This window comes from Anser cygnoides, chromosome 33 (genome assembly GCF_040182565.1).
Source record: "Anser cygnoides isolate HZ-2024a breed goose chromosome 33, Taihu_goose_T2T_genome, whole genome shotgun sequence".
Taxonomy (NCBI): Eukaryota; Metazoa; Chordata; class Aves; order Anseriformes; family Anatidae; genus Anser; species Anser cygnoides.
The window spans coordinates 3061214-3084361 of NC_089905.1; the positions used below are offsets into that span (position 1 = coordinate 3061214).

The 23148-nt window shown below is 73.8% G+C and overlaps 5 protein-coding genes across 11 annotated transcripts; 1 reads left to right on the plus strand and 4 right to left on the minus strand.

Moving 5' to 3' along the window:
- Positions 1-1244: 1244 nt before the first annotated feature.
- PMVK (phosphomevalonate kinase) lies at positions 1245-3526 on the minus strand. 2 transcript variants are annotated; one of them, XM_066986131.1, is made up of 5 exons: positions 3368-3526; positions 3225-3288; positions 2171-2323; positions 1978-2107; positions 1245-1762 (listed from the first exon to the last, which is right to left on the minus strand). In XM_066986131.1, the coding sequence occupies exons 1-5, from the start codon at positions 3448-3450 to the stop codon at positions 1626-1628; spliced, it is 567 nt and encodes a 188-aa protein (XP_066842232.1). In that variant the 5' UTR covers positions 3451-3526; the 3' UTR covers positions 1245-1625. The 2 variants fall into 2 exon arrangements, with proteins under 2 accessions (XP_066842232.1, XP_066842233.1); XM_066986132.1 differs by lacking the exon at positions 3225-3288 and having other exon boundaries at positions 3368-3507.
- Positions 3527-4212: 686 nt separating this feature from the next.
- Positions 4213-8232, minus strand: PBXIP1 (PBX homeobox interacting protein 1). Of its 2 annotated transcripts, none has more exons than XM_066985928.1 (11): positions 8109-8232; positions 7029-7205; positions 6850-6949; positions 6712-6767; positions 6475-6619; positions 6176-6391; positions 6072-6095; positions 5916-5989; positions 5682-5807; positions 4568-5589; positions 4213-4475 (listed from the first exon to the last, which is right to left on the minus strand). In XM_066985928.1, exons 2-11 carry the CDS (start codon positions 7086-7088, stop codon positions 4418-4420), a joined length of 1881 nt encoding a protein of 626 aa, XP_066842029.1. In that variant the 5' UTR covers positions 7089-7205; positions 8109-8232; the 3' UTR covers positions 4213-4417. The 2 variants fall into 2 exon arrangements, with proteins under 2 accessions (XP_066842029.1, XP_066842028.1); XM_066985927.1 differs by having other exon boundaries at positions 7029-7117; positions 8109-8225.
- A 57-nt stretch (positions 8233-8289) lies between these two features.
- On the minus strand, positions 8290-10258 carry PYGO2 (pygopus family PHD finger 2). The gene is made up of 3 exons (XM_066985933.1): positions 10052-10258; positions 9918-9967; positions 8290-9814 (listed from the first exon to the last, which is right to left on the minus strand). Exons 1-3 carry the CDS (start codon positions 10176-10178, stop codon positions 8729-8731), a joined length of 1263 nt encoding a protein of 420 aa, XP_066842034.1. The 5' UTR covers positions 10179-10258; the 3' UTR covers positions 8290-8728.
- A 675-nt stretch (positions 10259-10933) lies between these two features.
- On the minus strand, positions 10934-21173 carry SHC1 (SHC adaptor protein 1). Of its 5 annotated transcripts, XM_066985929.1 has the most exons (15): positions 21050-21173; positions 19198-19265; positions 18880-18957; positions 15360-15521; positions 15065-15135; positions 14553-14616; positions 14235-14354; positions 13752-13805; positions 13565-13616; positions 13232-13358; positions 12972-13140; positions 12695-12755; positions 12404-12571; positions 11989-12251; positions 10934-11780 (listed from the first exon to the last, which is right to left on the minus strand). In XM_066985929.1, the coding sequence occupies exons 2-15, from the start codon at positions 19207-19209 to the stop codon at positions 11652-11654; spliced, it is 1530 nt and encodes a 509-aa protein (XP_066842030.1). In that variant the 5' UTR covers positions 19210-19265; positions 21050-21173; the 3' UTR covers positions 10934-11651. The 5 variants fall into 5 exon arrangements, with proteins under 5 accessions (XP_066842030.1, XP_066842031.1, XP_066842032.1 ...); XM_066985930.1 differs by lacking the exon at positions 18880-18957; XM_066985931.1 differs by lacking the exons at positions 18880-18957; positions 19198-19265 and having other exon boundaries at positions 21050-21162.
- A 234-nt stretch (positions 21174-21407) lies between these two features.
- On the plus strand, positions 21408-22804 carry CKS1B (CDC28 protein kinase regulatory subunit 1B). Its single transcript, XM_066985934.1, has 3 exons — positions 21408-21577; positions 22288-22415; positions 22491-22804. Exons 1-3 carry the CDS (start codon positions 21519-21521, stop codon positions 22541-22543), a joined length of 240 nt encoding a protein of 79 aa, XP_066842035.1. The 5' UTR covers positions 21408-21518; the 3' UTR covers positions 22544-22804.
- The last annotated feature ends 344 nt before the right edge of the window (positions 22805-23148 follow it).

Consider the following 23148-nt stretch of genomic DNA (forward strand, 5'->3'; position numbering starts at 1 on the left):
CCCGCCGCCAGCACGGCCCCGCCATTGGCCGCGCCGGGGCTCCCCGCAGGCTGACATCATTCCCCGCCCCGCTCCCGCGCCCCCGGCCCCTGCGCCTGTGCGGGGCGCACGGGACTTGTAGTCCGCCGGGGCGCACCGGCGCCGGTACCGGCAGCGGCGGGAGCCCCGACGGCGGCGGGGCGAGCGAGCGCGGGGCGCCCCCGCCCCCGCCCCCGCCCCCGCCCCGCTCCCGGCCCCGCTCCCGGCCCCGCCCGTCCCGCGGAGAGCCCCGGGCCGCTCCCCGCCGCCGGTAGCCCCGCGCCCACGGACGGGCGGGCGCGGAGCCCCCGAGCCGGGCTGGGCGGCACCGAGCCGGGCAGCGCCGCTCCGCTCCGCTGCGCCCGGGGCCGGCCCGCGGCTCACGTCGGGGGCGAGGAGCGGCGGGAGCGGGGGCTCCCCGCGGCCCCGGTGCGCTGCCCGCGGCTGTCACCGCTCGCTGCCGGCCGCCGCCCCTCGACGGGGGTGGGTGCGTGGGGGCGACAGCGGGGACTGGCCCGGCACGGGTTGGGGGGGGGGGGCTCCGGCGGCCGAGGGGACCGAGCTGCCCCCCAGAGGGGGCCCTGGGCATCCCCTGGCATCCCCCGGCCCCCCGAGGAGCCACCTCGCCAGCTGCCGTTATATAATGCCCCGTAATCTCCTTACGGCCTCCGACGAGGCTCAGGGCCTCGAGCAGAGGCCAGAGATTACGGGCAGCAGCTGGAGCTGGCGGAGCCCTCGCTGGGGCTGGGGCTCCCCCTTGTCCCCTGTCCCCCTTGTCCCCTGGGTCTCCCCCTTGTCCCCCGGGGTTGGGGGACAGGGCTCTGCCAGCCCTGGCGCTCCCGGCACAGGGAAGGGGGGGGACAGGGCCAGGCTGGCCCCCAGCCCTCCCGGTATCCCTTCCCACAGCCCCCCCCAGTGTCCCTGTCCCTGCCCCCGGGTTGGGCCCAGCTGCTGCGGGAGACGAGCTCCCGGCGGGCAGGTATTAGGGCAGGAGCCTTCTGCTTCGGAAGCAGATAATCCGTGGGGAATTGGCCGCAGGAAGCCTATTAAAACACACCACGAGGCACCCAGCTGGCGGCCCCCCGGGCGGGCACAGGGAATTAAACCGCACCTCACGCCACTGCCACCCCCCAGCTGGAGGGTCCGCACCAGGGCAGGGGCACAGCCCACTCCCCAGTGACCTGAATTTCCACCCCCCACCCCAGGAAAGGAGACACAGCCCCGGGTGTTTCTCAGCGTCAGAGCTTTATTCCAGTGCAGGCATCGCCCCCAGCCTGGACAGGAGAGGCAAACTGGGAAGCGCCGCTGGGCTCGCAGGGGACGTGGGACGCAGGACACAGTCCCCGAGCCACAGCTGAGGGTCACTGAGCAGCAGCAGCCCCTCGCTCCTGGGGGAAGGCACGGCCCCTGCGGGGTGTGGGTGAAGCGGATGGAGGTGCTGGGGGGGCTGGCTGCCTCCCCCTGGCATCCTCCTCCCCAGCCCCACTACTGGGGACCCACAGGTGGCCCCCACGATGCTCCCCATGCAGGGTAAAGCCCCCGGGAAGGATGAGGCCCCGTGTGAGCGGCTCTGAAGAGCCACGTGCCCCCCGAATCCCATGTGGGAGCTACAGCTGGGCGCGGACGGACTGCAGCAGCGCTTCCAGCTGCTTGTCCAGGGACAGCTCGTCCCCATCGTTGGTGATTACCCAGTCGAAGGCCACTCCCTGGTCCAGGCCGCACTCAGACTCGGCGTCGTCCACCCCTGGGGAAGAGCAGAGCCCGCACCACAAGTCAGGATCCATCCCCTGGGGGAGGCACCGCGCAGCCTCACCCCCCGCCCGCTGCTCCGGAGCTTTATCCCGACCCTCCGGCTCCTGCACTCCGGGCACGGCAGTGGAGACAGGGGAGAGCCGTGCTGCAGGGCGCTGAGATGCACCGGGTTTGGCTGCGGTGTGATGGGAAGCAGCGCTCGCTCACCCGCCACGAAGACCCAGTTCCTCCTCTTCCTCGTCTCCTCGGAGGCCACGACCCGCACGGTCTGCACCGCGTCACCGTAGACGTCCCGGAACCACTCCACGTCCGAGAGGCGCCGCGTGTCGCTCACCACCTGCACCCAGGCTGCGTCAGCGGCCACCCTGCGCCCCCCGTGCTCCTCCCCGGCCCCACTCACCCACACCAGCTGCTCCACCCCCTCCACCACCGTCCTGCAGAAGAAGCCGGGGTCAGCACGGCGCTTCTCCTCGCCCCAGCGGATCATGTCCTGCCGGTACGTCTCCTTGTAGGCGCTGGCGTCCAGGAGCCGCTGGTAGTCCAGGCCATGCTCCTGCAGGGAGAGGGTGTGAGCAGGGCACGGCCCTTGTCATGGGGCATGGCATGGCAAAGCTCGGCATGGCGTGATGCGGTGCAGCGTAGCACAGCACAGCACAGCTCAGCATGGCATGGCACGGCACAGCATAACATGGCACAGCTCAGCATGGGATGGCATGGCACAGCGTAACATGGCACGGTGTGGTGCAGCATGGCATGGTGTAATATGGCATGGCATGGTGCAGCATGGCATGGCACAGCACAGCTCGGCATGGCACAGCATAACATGGCATGGCGTGGCACAGCATGGCATGGCACTGCACAGCATAACACGGCACAGCTCAGCATGGCATGACACGGCGTAATATGGCACAGCGTGGTGCAGCATGGCATGGCACAGTGTAACATGGCATGGCGTGGTGCAGCATGGCACAGCTCAGCATAACATGGCACAGCATGGCACAGCATGGCGTGGCACAGCACATCGTAATATGGCATGGAGTAACGTGGCATGGTGTGGTGCAGTATAGCATGGCACAGCTCAGCACGGCACAGCACAGTGTAACATGGCACGGCGTGGTGCAGCATGGCACGGCACAGCACAGTGTAACATGGCACAGCTCAGCACGGCATGGCACGGCATAACACAGCACGGTGTGCCGCAGCATGGCACAGCACAGCACAGATCAGCATGGCACGGCACAGCATAACAAGGCACGGCACAGCGTAACATGGTACGGCGTGGTGTAGCATGGCATGGCATGGCACAGCTCAGCATGGCATGGCAAGGCATGGCGTAACACGGCACGGTGTGGTGCAGCACGGCACAGCACGGCCCAGCTCAGCACGGCGGATCCCGGCGGATCCCGGCCCAGCTAACCCCGACGCGGCACGGCCCGGCCCGGCCCGCCCGGTACCTCGGCGTAGCGCTCCTTGAGCGGCGCGGAGAGGCGCAGCACGCAGCACACGGCGGGGCCCAGCCTGCGGGACAGCGATCAGCGGGACGGGACCCGGGGCTCCGCCCGCGGCCCCCTCCCCTCCCCTCCCCCCGGCCCGGTACCGGCTGCGGAGCTGCTCGGCCACGAAGTCCTTGCCCGACTTCCTCTTGCCGCTCAGCAGCAGCACGGCGCGGGGCGCCGCCATCCCGGCACGGCCCCCCCCGCGCGGCAAGGAGGTGGTACGGCCCGGGGGGCGGGGCTATGATGGCTCCGCCCCCTGTGGGTTTGGCCCCGCCCCCTGTGAATTTGGCCCCGCCCCCGGGTGGGGACGGCCCAGCCCCCGGGCGGGCCCCCCCGCGCTATAGCGCCCCCTGCAGGGCGCCGCGGGGAGGGGCGGGCGGCACCCCGAAATCGGGGGTACCCCAAAACCAGGGGACACCCCAAAACCGAGAAGGGTTACCTCATAACCGGGGGGGGGCACCCCAAAACCGGGGGGGATTATCCCAAAACCGGGGGACACCCCAAAACCCAGGAGGGTTACCTCATAACTTGGGGGGGCACCCCAAAACCGGGGGCACCCTAAAACCCAGGGGGGGTTTCCCCAAAACTGGGGGGGCACCGCACCCAGCCCCCCTACACCCTCACCCCCCACACCCAGTCCTGACCCCCCAACGCCTTTTTCTTCTTCCCAGCACCCCATTTCCCCCCCCAGCCCCCCCAGCACCCCATATCTGCCCCACGCATCCCCCACCCCCCCCAGCACCCCTCTTTCCCTTCCCAGCACCCCCATTCCCCCCCCAGCACCCCCATTCCCCCCCCAACCCCCACTCCCCCCCCAGCACCCCCGTTCCCTCCTGACACCCCCTTTTCCCTGTCCCCCCCCCCGCACCCCAGCACCCCCGTTCCCTCCTGACACCCCCCCCCCCCCCCCCCGCACCCCATTCCGCCCCCCCAAGCACCAGACCCGGCGGTGCCCAGCGGTGACTTTATTGCCCCCCCAGCAGTGCAGCATCACACAGTGCAGTGATTCAGGGGCCCGCGGCCCCCACAGGGCACAAGGCAGCCCCCAGACCCCAACCACGGCCCAGGGGAGCCCCCCCCGCCCCCCCCGGGGCCGTTGTGCCGGACAAAGGCTGGCAGCGGGGTGCCCCCCCCCCCCGCGCACCACGGCTCTATCTGCCCCCCCCGTGCTGCCGCCAGGCTTTCCGGCCCCGCTCCTTCCCGGTGGAGCTGCAAGAGAAGAGGGGCAGTGGTGAGGGGGTCCCGGGTCTGACCCTCCCAAACCCCCCCCCAGCCCCCCCGTGCCCCCCCATCCCGCTCACCCGCCGCCGTCCCCGGCGTAGTGCCGCCGCACGAAGTCCTCAAAGCCGTCGGCCGCCTCCTCGTCGCCCCCCTCGCGCCGCGCCAGCTCCTCCAGCATCTCCTCCACGTCGTCCACGAAGTCCACGAAGCGCAGGCGGTCGTGAGCGAAGGTGCCGTCGGCCCCGAAGGCGCCCTCCAGCCGCGCCGCCAGCCCCCCGAAGTGGCCCCCCCAGCCCAGGCGCCCCATGAAGCCCTCCAGCAGCTGCAGGAACTGCGTCTTCTGCACGGGCTCCAGCGCAGCGCCCAGCACCTCCCTGCCCTCCTTGCGGGCGCAGTCGGCCACCCCGGCGCAGCCCTGGGGCGCCCGGTAATGGCTCAGCGGGGGCAGCTCGTGGGGGCCGTGGGATGATTTCCCCCTGGCTTTGCCCGCCTTGTGCTCCCGCGGGGACCGGGGCTCCTTCCCGTGCCCGTGGGGTTTGCCCTGCTCCTTCCTCTCCCAGCCCCCCCGCTCGTGGGGACCCTCTCCAGCGCCGTGCCGCTTGTGCCGCCGGCTCTCCTTCTTGTCCGCTTTGAACGGCTTCTTCCAGGGCCCGGGGAAGGGCCGGGCCCCCTCCGCCTCCAGCTCGCGGCCCAGGCGCTCCTCCAGGGCGCTCAGCTGCTCCGGGAGCCGCTCGAGCCCCCCCGAGCCCCGCGCTCGCTCCAGGGCGGCTGCCAGCTCCTGCCGCACCCACGCCAGCAAGCCGCGGTGCCCGGCCCCCTCCCGCCTCGCCGCGTCCTCCCTGCGGGCTGCGCCCCCTGGGCCGTGGGGCTGCTCCGCTGCCGGCTCCCCGGGCTCGGCTTGGTGGGGCTGGGGGCTGCCCGGGACCCCCGCAGCCTGCAGGCGCCGCAGCTCGGCCCGGGCGGCTCGGAGCGCCTCGGTTTCCCGCTGCAGCGCCGCACGGAGCTGCTCGTTCTCTGCAGCCAGGCTCTGCTGCTGCGCCCCGGCCGCCGCCGCCGCCCCCTCGCTCTTCTGCAGCAGGGCCTGCAGCTCTTCCTTGTGGGCCTGGGGCGGGGGGGAAGGGAGCAGGGGGGGGCCGTGAGGGCACGGGGTGGTGCCGGGGGACAGCGTCCCCGGGGCACGCGCTGCGCACCCACCTGCAGCTCAGCCTGCATGAGCCGGATGTCCTGGTTCTCCTTGGCCAGCTTGTCCAGGAGGAGGCTGACGGACTGCACGCTCTGGGGGTCCGCGGCGGCCGGCGGCGGGGGCTGCTGCACCAAATCCTGGGGGAGAGGAAGGATGCGGCCCCTGGAGGTGCTGAGGGAGCAGCTTCCCCTCTGCCAGCTTAGGGGGGGAAGGTGCTGAGCCCCGCCCCGCGCCCCTCTCCTTACGCTCCCGTCTGCAGGCACCGGCGCCTCCTGCTCCGTGTCGGCCAGGTCGCGGCTCACCACGGCGTCCACGGGGCCTGGGGAGGAACCGCACGGGGACGTCCGAGCGCGTCCAGGCTGCCCCGCCGGGCACGACAGGCCAAGCCCCTCCGCGCTCACCGTCTGCCGGGTCGTAGAAGCCCCCTGGGGAGAGGAAGGGACAATGAGGGGGACACCGGGCTCCCCATCCCGCCTCCCGCCCTGCCCCGGGACCCACGACTCACCGGAGATGAGCAGCAGCGCCACGGCCGCCAGCGCCAGCGCGCCCAGCAGGTACTTGCTGGTGCTGAGCCCGTCCTCGTCGCCGCCATCCTGCGTCCCCCGGCGCAGGGCAGGCCCCGGAGGGGGGGGCCCGGCACGGGGCTCGGGGACCTGCCGCCTCCGCAGCCCCTCGGCATCGTCATCGCTGCTGGTGCAGCTCCCCTCCTCCGCTGGTGGCCCTGGGGGGGGGGGGACAGGGACCTCCAGGGAGCGCCCGCACCCCGGCGGCGCCGGCGCGGACCCGGCGTGATCCCGGTCTGACCTGCTCTGGGGGTGTCCGGGCAGGGGCCCCGCTCCGCCGCCGCGTCGGGCTCCTCGTGCTCCCAGCTCTGCGCTGCGCTGGGCTCCGCGGGGCCGGCCGCGGTGGGCACCGCCTCGGCACCCGGCTCCGGCCGCTCCTCCAGGTCCTGGGGACGCGGGCGCTGGGGTCTCACACATCTGCACGCAGCAGGACCCCAGCCCCACCGCTCCCCCTGCCCTCCCCCCCCCCCGTGCTTACCCCGACCTCAGGGCACGGCGTTTGGCCCGGGAAGGCTCCGCTGCCGCCGTCGCCAGCTGGGGAGAGGCAGAGGCCGGCGGTGAGCAGGCTCCCCGCGCCCCGGCACCGGGGACCGCCGCGGCTGTCCCGTTTTCGTACCTGTGGCCGCGTCCTGGGCGCTCTCCTCCTCCGCTTCTTCATCCTCAGCCCCGCGGGAGGCCGCATCCTGCTCCGGGCCCACCGTGTCCACGGGCAGCCCCTGGGACGAGGGGCAGCAGCTGGCACCCGCGGCCTCCCCTCATCCCCCCCCCGGCCCCGGGGCGTCCCCGGCCCCTCACCTCGGTGCCCGCCAGCACCCAGCTGCCGTCCGAGTCTCGCGAGTCCGATTTCTCCGCCATGCTCCCGCCTGCGGACGGCGCTGACCCCCCTGCGAGGAGACGGACGGACAGACGGACGGAGGGACGGGCAGACGGACGGGCAGACAGACCTCACCCCCGTCCCCGCTCCTGATTTGCCTGGCAAAGCGAGTTTAGGAGCGGGAGCAAAGGGCGGCCCGGTGCTGCACTGCGGTCCCCGCACCGGGTGGGATGCCACAGCCGGGCACCCCCGGTGGCACCGGGATCCGGGGGGGGCTCCTCTGGTGGAAGGGGGGGGGGGGAACCGAGCCCTCGCCTTGCCCGGTGCCGGGAGCACAGCAGGACCGAGGACGGGGCGCAGCGGTCACGGCGGCGGTGCCCGGGGATTCTGCACATTCCCGGCACAGCTGCGGAGGCGCCGCTCACCCCCCCCCGAGACCCCCCCGCGACCCTCCCCAGGGCCCCCCCCCGGGCTGGCACTGACCCGGGGGCGGCGGGACCGAGACGTGGGAACCCCCCGCGAGGCGGGAGGCTCCCGGAGGGGACGGGGCTGGACGCGGCCCGGAGAGCGCTACCGACACCCCCCCCGCTCCCCCCCCTCCGGTGCCGGCCCCCCCGGGCCGCCGCCAGCCGGCCCCGCGGGGTATTTTTAGCCGCGGTGATGCCGCCCGGCAGGTGCACGGGGACGCGGCGAGCCCGGGGCCCGGCAGGCACCGAGCGGCGGCACCCGCCGCAGTATTTAGGGCACCCCCCCCCCCCCCCCGCACCCCGACTTCCACCGGAGCCGCGCCCCGGGGCTCCCCGGAACCGGGGCGCGGGGGGGGAACGGGGCGGGACACGGAGCGGGGCCGTGCCCCGGGGGCGATGCCCGCTCAAACCTCCCGTGCCCGCGGCACCGATCGTGGCCCGGGACGCGCGCTCCGCTCCCCGGGGGATGGGACCGGGAAGGGACCGGGGAGGGACCGGGAAGGAACCGGGAGGGGACCGGGGAGGGACCGGGGGAGGACCGGGGGCAGCTCGGGGCGATGCCGCTTGGCCGGCAGGACGCGGGGCGGGCGGTACCTGGAGCCGCTCGGGGCGCAGCTCGGCCCGGTCCCGGCCGTAACTTTCCGCCGGTGCCGGTCGCCGCCCTCGGGACGGGCGCGCACGTGACGCGCGCAGCCAATGGCGGCGGGGCGGGCACCGGGGGGGGGGGTAACGGGGGCGGGGGGGGAGGAACCGGAGCAGAGCAGACACGGACACGGCGGTTTCAGAGTTTTATAGCGACGATACAAAAGTTTCCATGAACGCTCCGCTAAAACGGAAAGGGGGGGGGGGGGGGGCGGGATCTCCGCGGGCACAAAGCTGGAGGGGAGGGGCACCGGGACCGCACGGAGCAAGGCGGGGGGGGCACGTTTCCCCCCGGGGCACCCATGCCAGCAGGCAGAGCCCACCGGGGGGGAGGGGGCAGGGAAGCTTCAGCCCCCAAGCACCAGCACGACGGAGCCCCCCCCCCCCCCCCGAGGGAGCCCCCCCGGGGGCGCACACCGGCACAGCCAGAGCCCCCCCGTGCATCCTGGCGGGGGCCCCCCGGCACCATCCCGCACTCACGAGTCCGATGGCTACAAAAAGGGGGGGTTTGGTCCTAAAACTGCGCGGGGAGCTGTACAAGGCGGGGAGGGGGGGGTTGCGGGGGGGGCGGCTCAGCCGTCGTTGGCGGCCACCAGCTGCCCCATGCCCTCGCGGACGTACACCGACTGGATCTCCTTCGTCTTCAGGCAGAAGTCGCAGGCCCAGACGGCCGAGGCCTCGGTGGTGAGCAGCCCGTAGGCGTTCTCCGTCATGCCCGTGCACTCGCGGTGGAACCACTTCTGGCAGGAGGCCTCGCACAGGATGGCGTCCTGGTCGTCGTTCACCTCGTTGCGGCACGCCCCGCATGGGTACACCAAGCCCGGGGGCGGCTGGTGCCCCGAGCCGCCGGCCGCCTTGCCGGGGGGCGGCAGGCTGTTGGTCTCGGGGGTGCCGCCGCCGCGGCCGGCGCTGGGGGGGGCGAAGCCGGGCTGCGCCCCGTTAACGGCAGCCGGGGAGCCCGAGTGCTGCTCCTGGGGGAAGGTGCTGGGAGGGGGGTTCAGGTTCTTACCCCCCTCCTCGCTGCCGGCGGGGAAGCCGGGGTCCGCCCCGGGGAAAGGGCTGGCGTTGGGGGGCAGGGGGGGCATGTTCTGCCCGGGGCGCTGCAGGGGGGACTGTCCGAAGAGGTTGCCGGGCTGGCCGAAGCGCTGAGCCATGGCCGGCCCGCCGGGGGGGTTGAGGGCCGGCCCGGGGCCCATGTCTCCCCGGGGGGGCTGCCCCATGGTGGGCGAGATCATGGGCCCGAAGCCCCCGACGGGCCCCTGCATGAGCTGCCCCGTGGGGGGGCTGAAGTTCTGTCCGAGGGGCTGCCCGAAGGGCTGCCCGGGGAAGCTCATGGCCCCGGGCTGCACGTAGCCGGGGTTCTGGGGGGGCATGCCGAAGGCCGGGCCCATCTGCCCGGGGGCGAAGGGCGGCGGCGGCGGCTGCCTCCGCAGGGGCTGCGGCCCCCCGCCGTAACCGGGGGGCACCTGCGGCGCCATCCCCCCCTGCACGCGGAAGCTGCCGAAGGGCACGGGGCTGCCCAGGAACGGGGCCGCCGCCGCCGCCGCGCCCACCTTGGGGGGGCCGAAGTCGTCCTCGAAGGGGTTGGAGGCCACCAGGTGATCCACCATGGGCGTGGGCGGCGGGGCGAACTCCGACAGGTGCGAGTAGGCCGGGCCCTGCGGGGGGAGGGCGGCGGGTCACGGCCCGGCTCCGGTAACGGCTCCGGTAACGGCACCGGGGCGGGCTGGGGGGGGGTGGGGGGCACAGTCCCGGCCCTACCTGCGTGTTGGATTTCCGCCGCTTCTTCTCGGGGCTCTTCATCTGCAGCCCTGCGGGGAGAGGCGGCGCCGTCAGCCCCGGTTACCGCCCGGCCCCGGTTAACCGGCGGCCCCGGTCCCGCCCCGCTCTCTCACCTGCCTTCCCCTGCTTCCTGCCGGGCCCGCCGGCGGCGGCGCTGCCCGCGGGGTGCGGGCCCCCCCCCGGCGGGGGCGGCGGTGCCGGGACGCCTCCCTCCAGCTTCTCGCCGTGCGGCGCCGCCATCGCCTCACAGCCGGCCCGGCGCCGCCATGGCCCCGCCGCGCTCCGCCGCACGGCCGGAAGCGGAAGCCGCGGGCGCGCGCGCGGGGCCAATCGGGGCGCGGGGGCGGGGCGAGGGGCGCCTGGCGGGGCGGGACAAACCATGTGCGGGGCAACGGGGGGGGCGGGCGTGGCACGGTCCATGAGTAGGGGTGGGGGGGGAAGGGAGGAACCATGTGCGGGGCGCGCGGGGGTGGCGGGAGGAACCACGTGACGGGCACGGGGGGGGGAGGAGGTTGCATGGGGAGGGAGGTGGGGGTGCAGGGGCTCGGCCGCTGTTGGACCCCCTGAGCCCCAGTGCTCGCCCCCCAGCCCCGGTGCTTGCCCCCCAGGCCCAGTGCTCGCCCCCCGGCCCGTTACTCGCCCCCCCAAGCCCTGATGCTCACCCCCTAAGCCCCACTGGCCCTGATGCTCACCCCCCAGCCCCGCTGTTTGCCCCCTCAGCCCCGCTGTTTGCCCCCCCAGCCCTGGTACTCGCCCCCCCAGCCCCACTGCTCGCCCCCCCAAGCCCTGATGCTCGCCCCCTAAGCCCCACTGTTTGCCCCCCCAGCCCCGGTACTCACTCCCCCAAGCCCGCTGCTCACCCCTCAGCCCCGGTGCTCAGCCCCCAGGCCTGGTGCTCACCCCCCAAGCCCCACTCTTTGCCCCCCCGCCCCTGCTGCTCGCCCCTCCAGCCCCGCTGCTGGCCCCCCCCCCAGCCCCAGCACAGCACCACGGCCTAGAGAAATACCAACTTTAATACCGCCCGCCGGTTCCTTTGGTTATAGCGGGGCCGGGGCAGGGCTGCGCTTTGGCTTCGGGGAACGAGGTGCATGCGGCAGGGCCCGGCCACCCCCCCCTCCCCAGCCCCCCGGGGAGGGTGCCCGGGAAGGGGCTCGGCGGGGCCCGGAGGGGGCTCGGGGCTGTCGCCCCCCGCCTGGCTGCATTGCATAAGAGTGTGGGACCTGCGGGGTCAAGGCACAGTTAACACGTAAAGTGATCGGGTACATTCGGTGCGCGGCCGCCTGGCCTTGTGCTTGGGGAGCGCAGGGCCCAGCCCTGGGGAGGCCCCCGGCCGGACCCCCCCTGGGGCTGGCGGGACGAGGGGCCGGGGCCCATGCCCCCCGTGGGTGAGCACGAGGGCGGCCGCGGTCGCACCACGCTGCGGCGATACCGCCCGGGGCCAGGCTTTGGTTCGAGCTGAGCTGCTGTGCAAAGGCTGGAGCTGGGGGGGAGGCAGGGGCTTTGGCAACGACAGCCCCCCGCCCTGCAGGCAGCTCCCACCACGCTGCCCCCGCGGCCGCCAGCTCCACGTGGCGGACGGGGCCGGGGCCGTCCCCATCCCCAGGCAGTCCGAGCCCAGTCCCGGGCAGGGCACCCGGCTGCGAGTCCAAGCGCTCCCCCCTGGGGCAGGGAGCAGGGCCGGGGGGGGGCCCGCGCACCAGGGCCCCCGGGCGCTCACAGTCTCCTTTCCACAGGCTGCTGCAGGCACATCTCGCTGCCAGCCGAGATGATGGGCAGGTGATTGTCCATGTGGTAGCTGATGAGGTGGCTGACGCTCTCGAAGCGATGATCTTTTGTCCGCACCTGCGGGGAGCGGCGCTCAGAAAACCGCAGCTGCCCCCAGGAGGACAAAGCCACGAGCCCCCCGTGCGTTGCTGTGCCCTCTCCATCCCCCAAATCCAGCCCCGAGGTGCCCCCCCCCGAGGGGCAGCGGGAAGCCCAACGCCCTGGGGGCTCCCGTAAATCGCAGGGGGTGCGGGACCCCCGGGGCTTTGGGGTTGCAGGGACTCACCACTCCTTCGGGATCGACGAGCAGCAGGTGCTTGGGCTGCCCGCCCTGCAAGCCAGTCAGCACGTACTGGCCCGGGGTGGTGGTGCTCTCCCGCACCAGGAAGTCTCCGTTCACCTTCAGCAGCTTCTCAGCCTCCTTGCGGTTCATCTTCCCGTGGTACCAGGGCTCCCGGCGCAGCTGCTCCTCCATGGAGGCCACCACCTGGGCCGGCGGCAGGCTCACCGGCACGGCGGGGGGGACGCGCAGGGCATCCTCAAAGGGCTCTGCGGGGAAAGGAGCGGGGCCATCGCTCACCTCGCACCCAGAGCAGACCCCAACAGCCCGGGCACGACCGCGGCTGCCATCCCATTTGGGGGGTTGGACCCGGCGATCTCTCGAGGTCCCTTCCAGCCCCTACAATTCCGATCCCACTCACTCATGTCGAAAAGGTCCCGCTGGGCGCTGCCGTTGGCCGTCGCGGGGGCGCCAGCAGCTGACGCCTGGCGCGCCTTGTCCACGTTCTGCACGTTCACGTAGGACGGGTCATCAAACAGGTCCGTGCGGCCGGACGCGCCTGCTGCAGCCGGGTATTTCTCTCTCCCTGCTGCAAAGAGCACAAAAAGTCAGCGGGGCTCCAGCCTGCCTTGGCCCCAGCACCAGCGCTCGATGCTGGAGCGGTTCGGGGTGCAGGAGAGCAGGACGGGGACAGCCACGTCCCCCGCATTACCCTGGGCAGGAGCGTGCTGCTTCCGGGGGTCGTACTCCCCACCAGACGTCTGGCCGATGGGCTGCAGAGAGAGGCACACGGTGAGCGAGCCCAGGGGGTCCCGACATGCCCCCAGTCCCCACCCCGGGCTGCGAGAGGTGCTGGAGACGCACGCCGCGGACTCTGTGCTGGAATAACCCCGAGCGAGCAGCCCACAGCTCCACCGGGGTCCCCACGTCTCCCTCGTAATGCGGAATCTCCCCCCGAGCACCCCGCGGAGACGTGCCCCAGGCCTTACCAGCGTGGCCCCCAGGTGGTTGGGGGTCTGCGCAGCCCCCTCCCGCAGCCGCATGTCCACGACCCCCCCGATGGGAGGCTCCTTGCCGGGGAAGTCGTTGTAGTACTGGTGGTCTGGGGCTGGTTCCTCCTCCTCCTCATCCCAGGCAGAGCCGTCGAACCCCGCCATCCTGGGGGGGGCACGGCGCAGCTCAGCAGCCGACAGCAGCCAGGGAAGCATCCCTGCGCCGCCACCGAGAGATGTGACACCTCCCTTCCTACCTGTCGTGGGGCGTCACCAGCTTCGGGGGGTTCTTCAGGTACTGCTTGAAGCGCAGCTCGAAGGCCTGCCCGATGGTGCTGATCACATCCTGCGCCAAGCCTTCAGGGCACTCCAGGATATGGCAGGCTGGGAAGGGAACAGCGGAGCGGGGGCGTGGAACCTCAGCGTTAAGTCCTCCACCCCTTGAACCCACCCTGTGCACCCCAGAGCTTCCCTGCGGGGGTCCCAGTCCCTCCCTGCGGGGGTCCCAGTCCCCCCCCGCCCCACCGAGCTGCACCCAAACACCCACGAAATGGGGCTCTGGCCTCTGGGGCACCCGGCAGCGGTCTCACCTCTCTGGTTGACGGGATCTTTGGCAACGTAGGCGACATACTCAGCGGTGTCCTGCGGGAGAGACGGAGCTGGTGAGACAGGGCTGCCGGGGACCACGGTGCCCTGAGACTTTAGGGACAGGGCAGCGGAGCCCTGTCCCGTGCCAGGGGTCAGGACCCAGCACAGATGGGGGGCCGCCGTACTCACCGGGTCTCCGCCAGAAGCGAAGGAGATGGACTGCATGTGATGGTTGGCAATGATCTGCAAGGCACACGGGTCGTTGGCTGCGGCTCCTCGGCGCCCAGCCTCAGCTGGCGCCTCCTGCCTGCCACGTTCCCCCTGGGGCTGGGGCTCGCGAGCTCGGGGGGCCCTGATTATGAGCCACAGGCCACCAGAGGAGAGCCAAGACACCCCCGGAGCTACCAAAAGCCAGGTCAAGGCCAGAAGCCTGGCTCCAGGCTGGCTGGAGATCCTGCAGAGTATCGCTCAGATCTCTTTGCCCCCAGCAACGGGTGAGCCAGGCCCTTCGGACCAGGAGGAGCTGGGCGCTCAGCAAGGCCCTACACCCACCGAGGTGTCCCTGTGGAGGCTGGGGACATCCCCTGCCCCCCAGCAGGGCCCGGAGGGGACACGACGACCCCTGCCCGTTTGAAGCCAGCCGCCCGGCCCCTGGCCCCTTCCTGCTCTCACCTGCTTGCAGTCGGAGGCCATGAGGTTGAGGCTGCTGGTGGAGATGGTCAGGGTGATGGGCATGCCGGCGAACTTCAGGTTGCTCTTCCCCAGGATGGAGTTCAGGGAGCGGCCGCAGGGCTGGGGGCAGGCGGCAGCGTTAGGAACGGGGCTCCTGGGCCCGGAGCCTCGTCCCCCAGCAGGGGCGGCCAGCTCGCCCTCCCCACAGGGGCGACGAGAGCCCCAGGTGCCCGGCCCAGCACCGGCGGCTGGGCTGAGGTCCAGCCCTCGGCCACAGGCAGCCCGAGCCCGCCGGCAGCTCTCCTGGCCCAGCCTCACCTTCCTCCTCCGCACGGCTCCCTTGGCACCGGGCACAGCCTCGCACACCAGGCCGATCGCCTCCCTGCGGGGAGCGCAGCGGGATGTCAGTCTGGGCCCGGGGGCCCCCCACTTCGTCCCCCCACCCACCCCAGCACAGGGACGAGGCGGCGGCGGGGCGGCTCTGCGCTCACCGCCACGTCCGCAGGGTGGAGGACGAGGGAATCAGCGCAGGAGGGACGGGGTTAAGCGAGGAACACAGAAAGGGAAGCCCTCGGGCAGCGCCGACTGGCTCCCGGACAAGGCTGGGGCAGGGGAAGAGCTCGGTTAATATTTGATGGGGTCGCAGGAGCGCTTCCTGCCTGGCCAAGCCCATTGACAGGCGCATCGATCCGCCGGGCAGCTGCCTCCACGGCTGCAGACAGCCTGGCCACCACCTACGGACCCACCCCGGGGCAGCCCCAAGCCCCCCCCCCCAGCCCAGCAGAGGCCCCCCGGCCCAGCAGAGCCCCCCGCGCGGACGCAGGGCTCACCTGGTGACCTGGGTCCTGGTGTTGAAATCCAAAGCCCTCATGGACTGGAGGACTTCCACGCAGCCCATGTACTGGCAGGGGACAGCGGGGTCAGCCCAGAACGCCCCGAGCTTCGCCCCCCACGCGGCCCACAAGCAGGGAGGGGAACGGGGACGGGTCCCCGCGCCACCCGCCACGCGGGGGCGACCCCCGCAGGACACCCGCCGCCCACCTCCCGCCCGCGAGCAGCGCGCCGGGAGCTCCCCGAAAGCCCGCCGTGCCCCTTCGTGCCCCGCAGCCCGGCCCCGGCACTCACCCTGACGTGGTAGGAGACCCCCGGGCCCATGACCTTGTCGTCCGGGTGCAGCCAGCCGCGCGTGGGCTTATTGACAAAGCTGCCGTGGCGGGTCCATTCATCACCGCCCAGCTGGCCGCCTTCCACCCGCGTCTTCTTCCCGCAGCTCAGCTTGTTCATATCCTGGGAACAGACAGCGACAGGTCCCGCTGAATCGGGGCCGCCGGCTCCTCCCGGTGCCGGTGCGAGCGTCCCGGCCGGGCTGGGCTCCCCCGGGCTCCCGGGCTCCTTGAGGCTGGCAGCCGAGGAGCCCCGCAGGCTGAGCAGGTTGGCGGGGTTCGAGAGCTTCAGGTTGGCCATTTTGGGGAAGAAGGAGCAGAGGGTGGTGGGGCTGTCCTCCGACTCGGACGAGAGCTCCCCGAGAGGCAGCATGGGGCTGAGGGAGGAGGACGACAGGGAGCCAGGCAGCGACCGCGTGCCCGCGAGGGACTCCACGGGGGAGGCCGGGGCCCCCCCGCCGCCCGCCGCCTCCTCCAGGGAGGAGACGGACTCATTCCGCAGGTGGCTGTATTTGCTCTTCTGCAGGAGATCCATTCCGGAGAGAGGCGAGAAGGGCTGGCAGGCGCCCACCCCGCGCGGCACGGCTCACAGAGGCCCCATCGGCCGTCCGAGCGCCTACAGCCGCCGCGAAGCCGCCCCCGAGCGCAAGCCTCGGCCGAGCCCTCGCCAGCCCGGCATGGCTCGCGGGGAGAGCCGGCCCCGACGCGCCGCGGGGGCTGCCCAGCTCCACGCCGCCGCAGCCGATCGATGGCAATCGGCGTCAGCGAGGATGCACGGATCCGGCCAGATGGAGAGCGACCCCTGCTCCCGGAGTGGCGGGGAGGAAACGGGGCTGCGGCTACGCCCCGGGGCCGGGCGCCGTGCCGAACGGCCGGAGCGGGGGCTCAGCGCGCTCGGCCCCCAGCCTGGAGGTCCTCAAGCCCCGCAGCCCCGCGCTGCTCCCGAACCGGGCTGCCCACGAGTCCCATTGTCTTCGGTCGAGGCCCGATCCGGCCCCCTCTGCCCCGCGGACAGGTCCCAAACCGCTGCCCCTCCGCCCCCGGCGGCTCGCTCTGCCCCTGCGCTCCCCCCCAAGCAGTCGCCAGCAGCTAAGAGGAAATCAAAAGCATGAATATTTAAAGCCCTGAGACAAGGCAGCCACAGAGCGCATCCAAGCCCAGCCCAGCCCTGCTCCAAGCCCCGGCCAGGAGCGAACAAGGTCCTTCTGTGGTGGCCAGCGCTATGCAACCCACGTGCCGGCGGCAGGCAGCTGCCGTTGGCTCCCCGGGCTTTGCAGGGGGGAGCGCCGCCCGAGGACGGGGGGGCCGCGATGCCAGGACGCCTCCGGTGCTCGCTGGGGCCGCGGGGACGTCCAGTCCTTCGGCAGCACGGCTCCGGGCGCAGACCTTGCCCGGAGGAAGAGGAGGATGGCCGGGAGCAGGAATACAGGTGGGCTGCCTGGGGGTGGGCGCCGAGCCCCCAGGGAGAGGCCGGGCTCAGCGCGAGCCCCCGGCTGCAGCGCGGGGCTGGCGGGAGCTGCCGATGGCCGCTGCTCCCCGCATCGCGGCCGGCGCCGAGCAGCTGCTCCTCCCGGAGGAAAACGGGGCTGCCGGTAAGCTGCCGGTAAGCGGCAGGGCCGTGCTGACTCACGGGGAGCGGAGCGGGCTGTGCCCGCGCCGGGGCTGCAAGCGGGCTGGGGTGGCAGTGCAGGAGGGGCTCCCGGAGAGGGGTGGGGACCCAGCGAGTATCTGGAGCAGAAAAATCAAGGTCACAGGCGGAGCTAGCGGGAGCTGGGGAAAAGCAAGAGCGTGCCGGCGGCGCCGGGGCAAAGCTCACCCCCTTTCCGCGGCGGGGAGGCCGGGCAAAGCCCCCGTTTTCTGGTGGGGGCCGCTGGGTCTGCCCCGCTCCCGCTTCACCCCCACCTGATGCAGACCAGCAGGCGAACGGGGCCGGGAGGAGCCGGGAGCAACCCAACCACGCCACACGCGTCCACGCTCATCTCCGCGGCCTCGCCCTCCCCACGGGGCCACAGCTGCCCTTTCCACCCCTCGGGGATGCAGCAGGGGCTTTCGGGCCCCTCCGACCCGCCGCCGGGCGCCTGCTCCCCGCCACCACGCGGGCCGGGACGTTCCCAGGTGCCACTTGCTTTGCAAAACCCAACGCTGAGCCAAATTCGGCCGAATCCAGCCCAAGGGAAGGGCTCTCCCGGCTCGGACCCAGCACGGCACCGGCGGCCTCGCGCCCCGCTTCCCGAACCCTGGCGCGCCGCCACGCAGCCGGGGAAACGGAGGCCGGGCCGGAGCTGGCAATATCCTCCTGCGCAGGGCGCCCCGCCGCCGGCGCGTCCCGCGGCCCGCTCCCCACTCCGAGCCCCCCACCTCGGCCGCTGCCGGTCCCGCGGGAGCCCGTGCCCAGCCGTCCCACGGCGCGCTTCGTCCCCGCCTGGGGCCCCGCAGCCGCTCAGCGCCGTGACCTTCCCATGGCCGGCAGCGCGGCCGCTCCAAAGAAAGGCAGGAAGCCCGGGGCCGGGGAGCCAGGAAGCAGGGACCCGCCAGTCCCGCCGGGGGGAGCGGGGCTGGGCGGCGTTGAAGGGGCTCGGGGGGCCTGCGAGGAGCCGGGCGGCTCAGGGACGCGGGGCTGGGCGTCCCACCCGGCACGGCAGCCCCTGCGTTAAGCCCCGAGGGAAGCGCAGAGGGGCTGGGGTCTCCTGGAGCCGGCTGGGGAGGGGACCCCAAGAGGCCAGGCAGGCGGCAGGGCTGGGAGCGGCCGCGGCCCGCCGCTCAGACGGGGCTCTGCTTTTAGAAAACGGAATCGTTGCTGATTTTATCAGGACCTCCGGCATCGAGGCCGAGGCCAGATAGCGCACGTGATCCCAACTGGCACCGGCTGGCCATGAGACATATCGCTGCTGCCAGCCCTCGCAGACAAACACCTCGTCTGCAACGGCTCCGCGGGCCCAAGGAGGCAGAGACCCCCCCCAGGGGCCGCAGAGACCCCCCCAAGGGGCCGCGGAGCGCTGAAGGCAGACCGAGATGTGCGCAGCCCCACGAACAGCTCCTGCCCCTGCAGCGGAGGACGCGGGGAGCTGCCAGAACCACCGCCCCCGAGGAGCTGGCGGGGACACGTCCCGGCCGAGCCGCTCCTCGTGCCCGGGAAGCGAGGGGACGCGCCGGCTCGGCCAGACCCCGCGTGCTGCTGTGTGCCTGGGGACTTCACACACGGCGCGCAGCAGGACGAGAAGCAGAGAGGGGACGCAGCCTCCAAACCGGGACCGAGCCCGCCGCCCCGAGCAAAGCCCGAGCCCATATTTTCCCCGGGCGCCGAGCGGCGCGGCTCCGCTCGGGGCCCCGCCGCTGGGCCAGCGCCCGACATCCTCCCAGGAAACGCAAACCGGGAGCTGAGTCAGAGAGCTGGAACACGCGCGGGGTTTGGCAAGGAATCGCGGCGAGGCGCACGCAGCCGCGCGCGCAGACACGGGCCGCCCGCCGCCGCACGTACGCACCTCAGCGGCGCAGGGCGGGCCGGAGACCCCCTCGGTCCGAAAGCAGCGGCGGTGGAGCCCTCCCCGTCCCCCGTCCTCCTGCAGCACGGGGCGAGAGCAAAGAGAAAAGGCTGACCGCCAGCCTACGGCTGCGTTTTCCCCCCCAGATATCGCTCCAACGTCACGCGGCGGCGACGCGGCCCTCCTCTCTGCCGTCCCCGCGGCCTCCTGGGGACGGGGGAAGGCCGGCGGGGGCCCGGCGGGGAGGGAGAGGAGGCAGGGCCCGCCACCGAAGCCACCTAGCCCTCCACCGAAGCCCCGAGCGCCGGCCGGCCTTACCACGTACTCCATCGGCGGCGGAGGGCAGGGAACGGAAAGGCAGAGCCCCTCTCGTCTGGCCGTCCCACCTGCGGTTCGGGGACAAACAGGGAGTTAGCCGGCCCGGCCCCGGGCCGCGTGAGGTGGCCCCGCCGCCGAGAGGCAGCCCCTGCTCCTTGGAATCGCCGCGTCCCGAGCTGGAAGGGACCCGCGGGGGTCAGCGAGTCCGGCTCCTCGCTGGCCGCAGGCGGACGGGGCTGCGACGCTGCCGAGGCGTGGGGCAGGGACCTGCGAGGCGTCCTCCTTCCCGACGGCCCCGTCCCGGGACACCACCGGGATGCCCCGGGGGGGGGGCACGAGGCCGAGCTGGGCACGGACCGGGCTCCGTTCAGACCTTGCCCATCAGTAAAAGGAGCTGGGAGCCGCACAGGGCAGCTCCCCAAACCAAAAGCTCCCTGTTTTCGGTGGCTCTGTGCCGTGAGACGAGCGCCGGAGCTGATCCCTAAGGCCCTGAAGCTGCCAGGTCCCCAAAAAAGCACCAAGAGGGCCGCAAGGAGGGGGAGCGAGCAGGGCCCCCCCGCTCCTGCCCACGTCCCCCCCTCCCCCAGGGCTGCGGCCCCGGGAGCGAGCGGAACGGGAGCCGGTGTTCGGAAGGAGCAGAGGAAAGGGGCCACGGGCAGCGCGGGGAGCCGGGGAACAGGGGGGGGGGGGGGGAAGCGGGAGCGGCACCGAGAGCCCCGGGTCGGGGCGGAGCAGGGCAGCGCTTCCCGGATTTACTTCCTCGAAGCCATCGCGCCCTTATCTGGGGCCGGCCAAGGCAGCGCGATAAGCGGGGCCGCCCGGCGGGCACGGCACCCGGGCAGGGCGCAGCCGCCCCCGCGGGGACGCCGGTAACGGCACCGCCTCCCGAGGCCCCTTCGTGCCGCGGGGGTAACGGCGGCGACGGGAGGGCCCCAGAGGGAAGGAACGGGGCTCAGACAGCAGCGGCGAGAAACGGCCCTAAAACCGGCACCGGGAGCACCGGGCCGCCCGGGGAGGCCACCCCGGTGCCCCGCCGTGCCCGCACGCCCCCCAAAAAGTTGCGAGGGGGCACAGCCACGGCCGCCCCGGTCCCAGCCCCGGGGGAACGGCGGCGCCTCGTGAGCCACGGGGGCCTCTGGGGTTTACCGGGTTACCTTCCACACCCAGAACCGAGTGATTTTAACCCAAAACAGGAAGGCGCGGGGTCACGAAGGCCTTCGGGGGCAAGCGTCCACCAGGCCCACACCGGACCCGTCCCCCAAGTCCCCCCAAAGCCCCGGGGCTGAGCCAGGCCGGGGGCACGGCGGTGGGACACGGGGGGGCCTCGGGGCCCAGTGTCGCCGGTTTGGGGCCCGGAGCGAGCCCCCCGCGGGTCCCTGCAGCGCTGCCCGTGCCGGTGACACACGGCCCTCGACCTGCCCGCAGCACCGGGGGCCCGGGACACGCGGGAGGGGTGCGGAGGCGACCGGCGGGGCCGTCCCCAGCCCCCCCACGCCGCCGTAGTAACACCGGACGGTCCCCACCGGGCGTGCAGTGGCACCGGGGAGGGGCACCCAGGCCCGCTGCTCGCTCCCCGCGGCCCGCCGAGGCGGAACCGGCGCGGGTGGGGCAGAACCGGAGAGAACGGCACCGGGACCGGCACCAGGAACGGCCGCACTCCCCCGCGGGGCACAGCCCGGTGGCGGCCGGCGGGCGGCCGGAGGGCGGCTGGCGGGCGGCAGGGGGCGGGGCCCCCCCCCCAGCCTCAAGGCCCCGCCCGGTGCCCCCGGGGCCTGCCCGCCCCGGGAGCCCGCCCGCGGCCTGCGCGGCCACCGGGGGCCCTCCACGGCCCGGTCCCGCGGGCTGCGCTCACCGGGGCACCATGGGTCTCGCGCGGGTCTCGCGCCGGCCTCCTCCGCTCCCGGCAGCCGCGGCGCCCGCACCGAGCGCCCCTCCCGCCCCGCCCCCCGCCGCCCCGCCACTCACTTCCGGCCCCCGCCCCTCCGGCACGGCCTCGCCGCGCCCCCGTCACGTGACGCGCCCGCGCGCGCGCGTTCTCTCTCCCCCGGGGGCCCGCGGGCGGGCCCGGAGCCGCGCGGAAGGGGGGGGAGGGAGGAGGAGGAGGAGGGGCGGGGCGTCCCGCGTCGCAGCCAATCGGCTGCCGCGCCGCGCGGCCCGCCCCGGCGGCGCCGCCCAATGGGAGCGCGGGGCGGCGGCGTTTGAAAGCGGCCCCCGGGGTTGGGGGGGGGAGGGGAGCCAACGGCCCGGCGGGGCGCTGAGGAGAGGAGAGGGGCGCGGCGGGGGCTGCCGGGAAGGGGGCGGACCGCGGGCCGGCGGGCGGCATGGCGCACAAGCAGATCTACTACTCGGACAAGTACGACGACGAGGAGTTCGAGTACCGGTGAGCGGCGGCGGGCCGGTAACCGGGGGTGGGGAGGGGAGGGGGCGGGGCACGTAACGGCTCCCGGTAACGCCTCCCCCTGGGGGAGAGGGGGCCCGGGAGGGGGGAGACTGAGAGGGAGGGAGGGAGGGGGGAGGGGCGGGGCGGAAGGGGGGCGGCGGGGGAGCACCGGGACGGGACGGGGCGATGGGGGGGGGGAGGGGGAAGCCCCGGTTGGGAGGGCCGGGAAGGGGCGGGGGGCGGCGGGGGAGCACCGGGAGGGAGGGGGGGATGGGGGGCGGTGGGGGAGCTCCGGGAGAGGCGGACGGGATGGGGCCGGGGGCGGCGGGGGAGCCCCGGGGGCGGCGGAGGGGCCCCGGAGGGGGGGGGAGGGGGACGGGGAGGGGGGGAGCCCCGGAGGTAGGGGAGGGATGGGGGAGGGGGGCACGGGGCGGCGGGGGAGCCCCGGGGAAGGTGGGGGAGCCCCGGGAGCGGGGGGGAGCACCGGGGAAGGTGGAGGGGGGGACCGGAGGGGAGCCCCGGGGGTGGGGGGACACCGGGGAGGGGGCCCCGGGGGTAGGGGGCGGACGAGGAGGGGAGGTTCAGAGCGGCAGGGGAGCCCCGGGGGCGGCAGAGGAGCCCCAGAGGGACGGGAGGGGGACCGGGGGGAGCCCCGGGGACGGCCGTGCCCCCCGCCGTCCCGGTGTGAGCCCCCCCCGTGGGCGCCGCAGGCACGTGATGCTGCCCAAGGACATCGCCAAGCTGGTGCCCAAGACCCACCTCATGTCCGAGTCGGAGTGGCGCAACCTGGGCGTGCAGCAGAGCCAGGGCTGGGTGCACTACATGATCCACGAGCCAGGTAAGGCCCGCGGGGGCCGTCCCGGGGGGCTGCGCGCCCTTGGGCCGGCCGCGCCGCTCACCGCTGTCCCCGCAGAGCCGCACATCCTCCTCTTCCGACGGCCGCTGCCCAAGAAGCCGGAGAAGTGAGCGGCGCCGCCGCCGGCCGGGCCACCCAAGCACCTTCCTGCTCCTCTCCCGCACCCCCGGCCCCCAGGAGCCCCCCCCATCGCGCCCGCCCGGCGGCCCCGTGCCCACCCCCCACCCCCCCCCGCGGGGTCTCGCCCTGCCCGGCCGGGGCCGAGCCGCTGGGTGCCCGTGACCCACGGTGCCGTCGGGGCACCCGCGGCGGCTCGGCCCCGTGCCGCGGGGCTGGGGCTCTCCAAAGCTTCAATAAAAGGACGTTCGGGAGCTGCCGTGTGCTGTCGGTGTACTGGGGGGGTGGATGGGGGGGTCCCGGTACCGGGAGCATCCCAGCAGGGGCCTGCCGGTGGGTCCCCGGTGCCCCGGGGGGGGCTTCCCGGTGGGGCATTGCCCTTCCCTGGGGGGCTGGGGGGAGGGGTGGGGGCTCCTGGGGCCCGGTTGGGGGCAACGGGAGGGAGGAGGGGGCGGGGGGGGACCCGGTGACCGGGGGAGGCGGGGGAGGGGCACGCGCCGCCGGGCCGGGCGGGCTCAAGTCCGGGGGGAGGGCGGGGGGGATCGGCCCCCCCGCCCCGCAGCCATGGTTCCGTCTCCGCTCGTCCAATCGGAGCTCG

Coding starts and splice junctions, on each gene's coding strand:
- PMVK (XM_066986131.1), bottom strand. CDS start 3,450: ATGGCGGCGCCCCGCGCCGTGCTGCTGCTGAGCGGCAAGAGGAAGTCG. Junction 3,289..3,367: donor GCCGAGCAGCTCCGCAGCCG/GTACCGGGCCGG, acceptor GCTGTCCCGCAG/GCTGGGCCCCGCCGTGTGCT. Junction 2,108..2,170: donor GGGTGGAGCAGCTGGTGTGG/GTGAGTGGGGCC, acceptor GCCTGGGTGCAG/GTGGTGAGCGACACGCGGCG.
- SHC1 (XM_048049252.2), bottom strand. CDS start 15,932: ATGGATCTCCTGCAGAAGAGCAAATACAGCCACCTGCGGAATGAGTCC. Junction 13,359..13,564: donor AGATCCCGTCAACCAGAGAG/GTGAGACCGCTG, acceptor TTCCCTTCCCAG/CCTGCCATATCCTGGAGTGC. Junction 12,572..12,694: donor GCAGCACGCTCCTGCCCAGG/GTAATGCGGGGG, acceptor TGCTCTTTGCAG/CAGGGAGAGAGAAATACCCG.
- PYGO2 (XM_066985933.1), bottom strand. CDS start 10,178: ATGGCGGCGCCGCACGGCGAGAAGCTGGAGGGAGGCGTCCCGGCACCG. Junction 9,968..10,051: donor CAGGAAGCAGGGGAAGGCAG/GTGAGAGAGCGG, acceptor CTCTCCCCGCAG/GGCTGCAGATGAAGAGCCCC. Junction 9,815..9,917: donor GGCGGAAATCCAACACGCAG/GTAGGGCCGGGA, acceptor CTCCCCCCGCAG/GGCCCGGCCTACTCGCACCT.
- CKS1B (XM_066985934.1), top strand. CDS start 21,519: ATGGCGCACAAGCAGATCTACTACTCGGACAAGTACGACGACGAGGAG. Junction 21,578..22,287: donor GACGAGGAGTTCGAGTACCG/GTGAGCGGCGGC, acceptor TGGGCGCCGCAG/GCACGTGATGCTGCCCAAGG. Junction 22,416..22,490: donor CTACATGATCCACGAGCCAG/GTAAGGCCCGCG, acceptor CTGTCCCCGCAG/AGCCGCACATCCTCCTCTTC.
- PBXIP1 (XM_066985928.1), bottom strand. CDS start 7,088: ATGGCGGAGAAATCGGACTCGCGAGACTCGGACGGCAGCTGGGTGCTG. Junction 6,096..6,175: donor GGCGCTGCTGCTCATCTCCG/GTGAGTCGTGGG, acceptor TCCTCTCCCCAG/GGGGCTTCTACGACCCGGCA. Junction 5,590..5,681: donor TCATGCAGGCTGAGCTGCAG/GTGGGTGCGCAG, acceptor CCCCCGCCCCAG/GCCCACAAGGAAGAGCTGCA.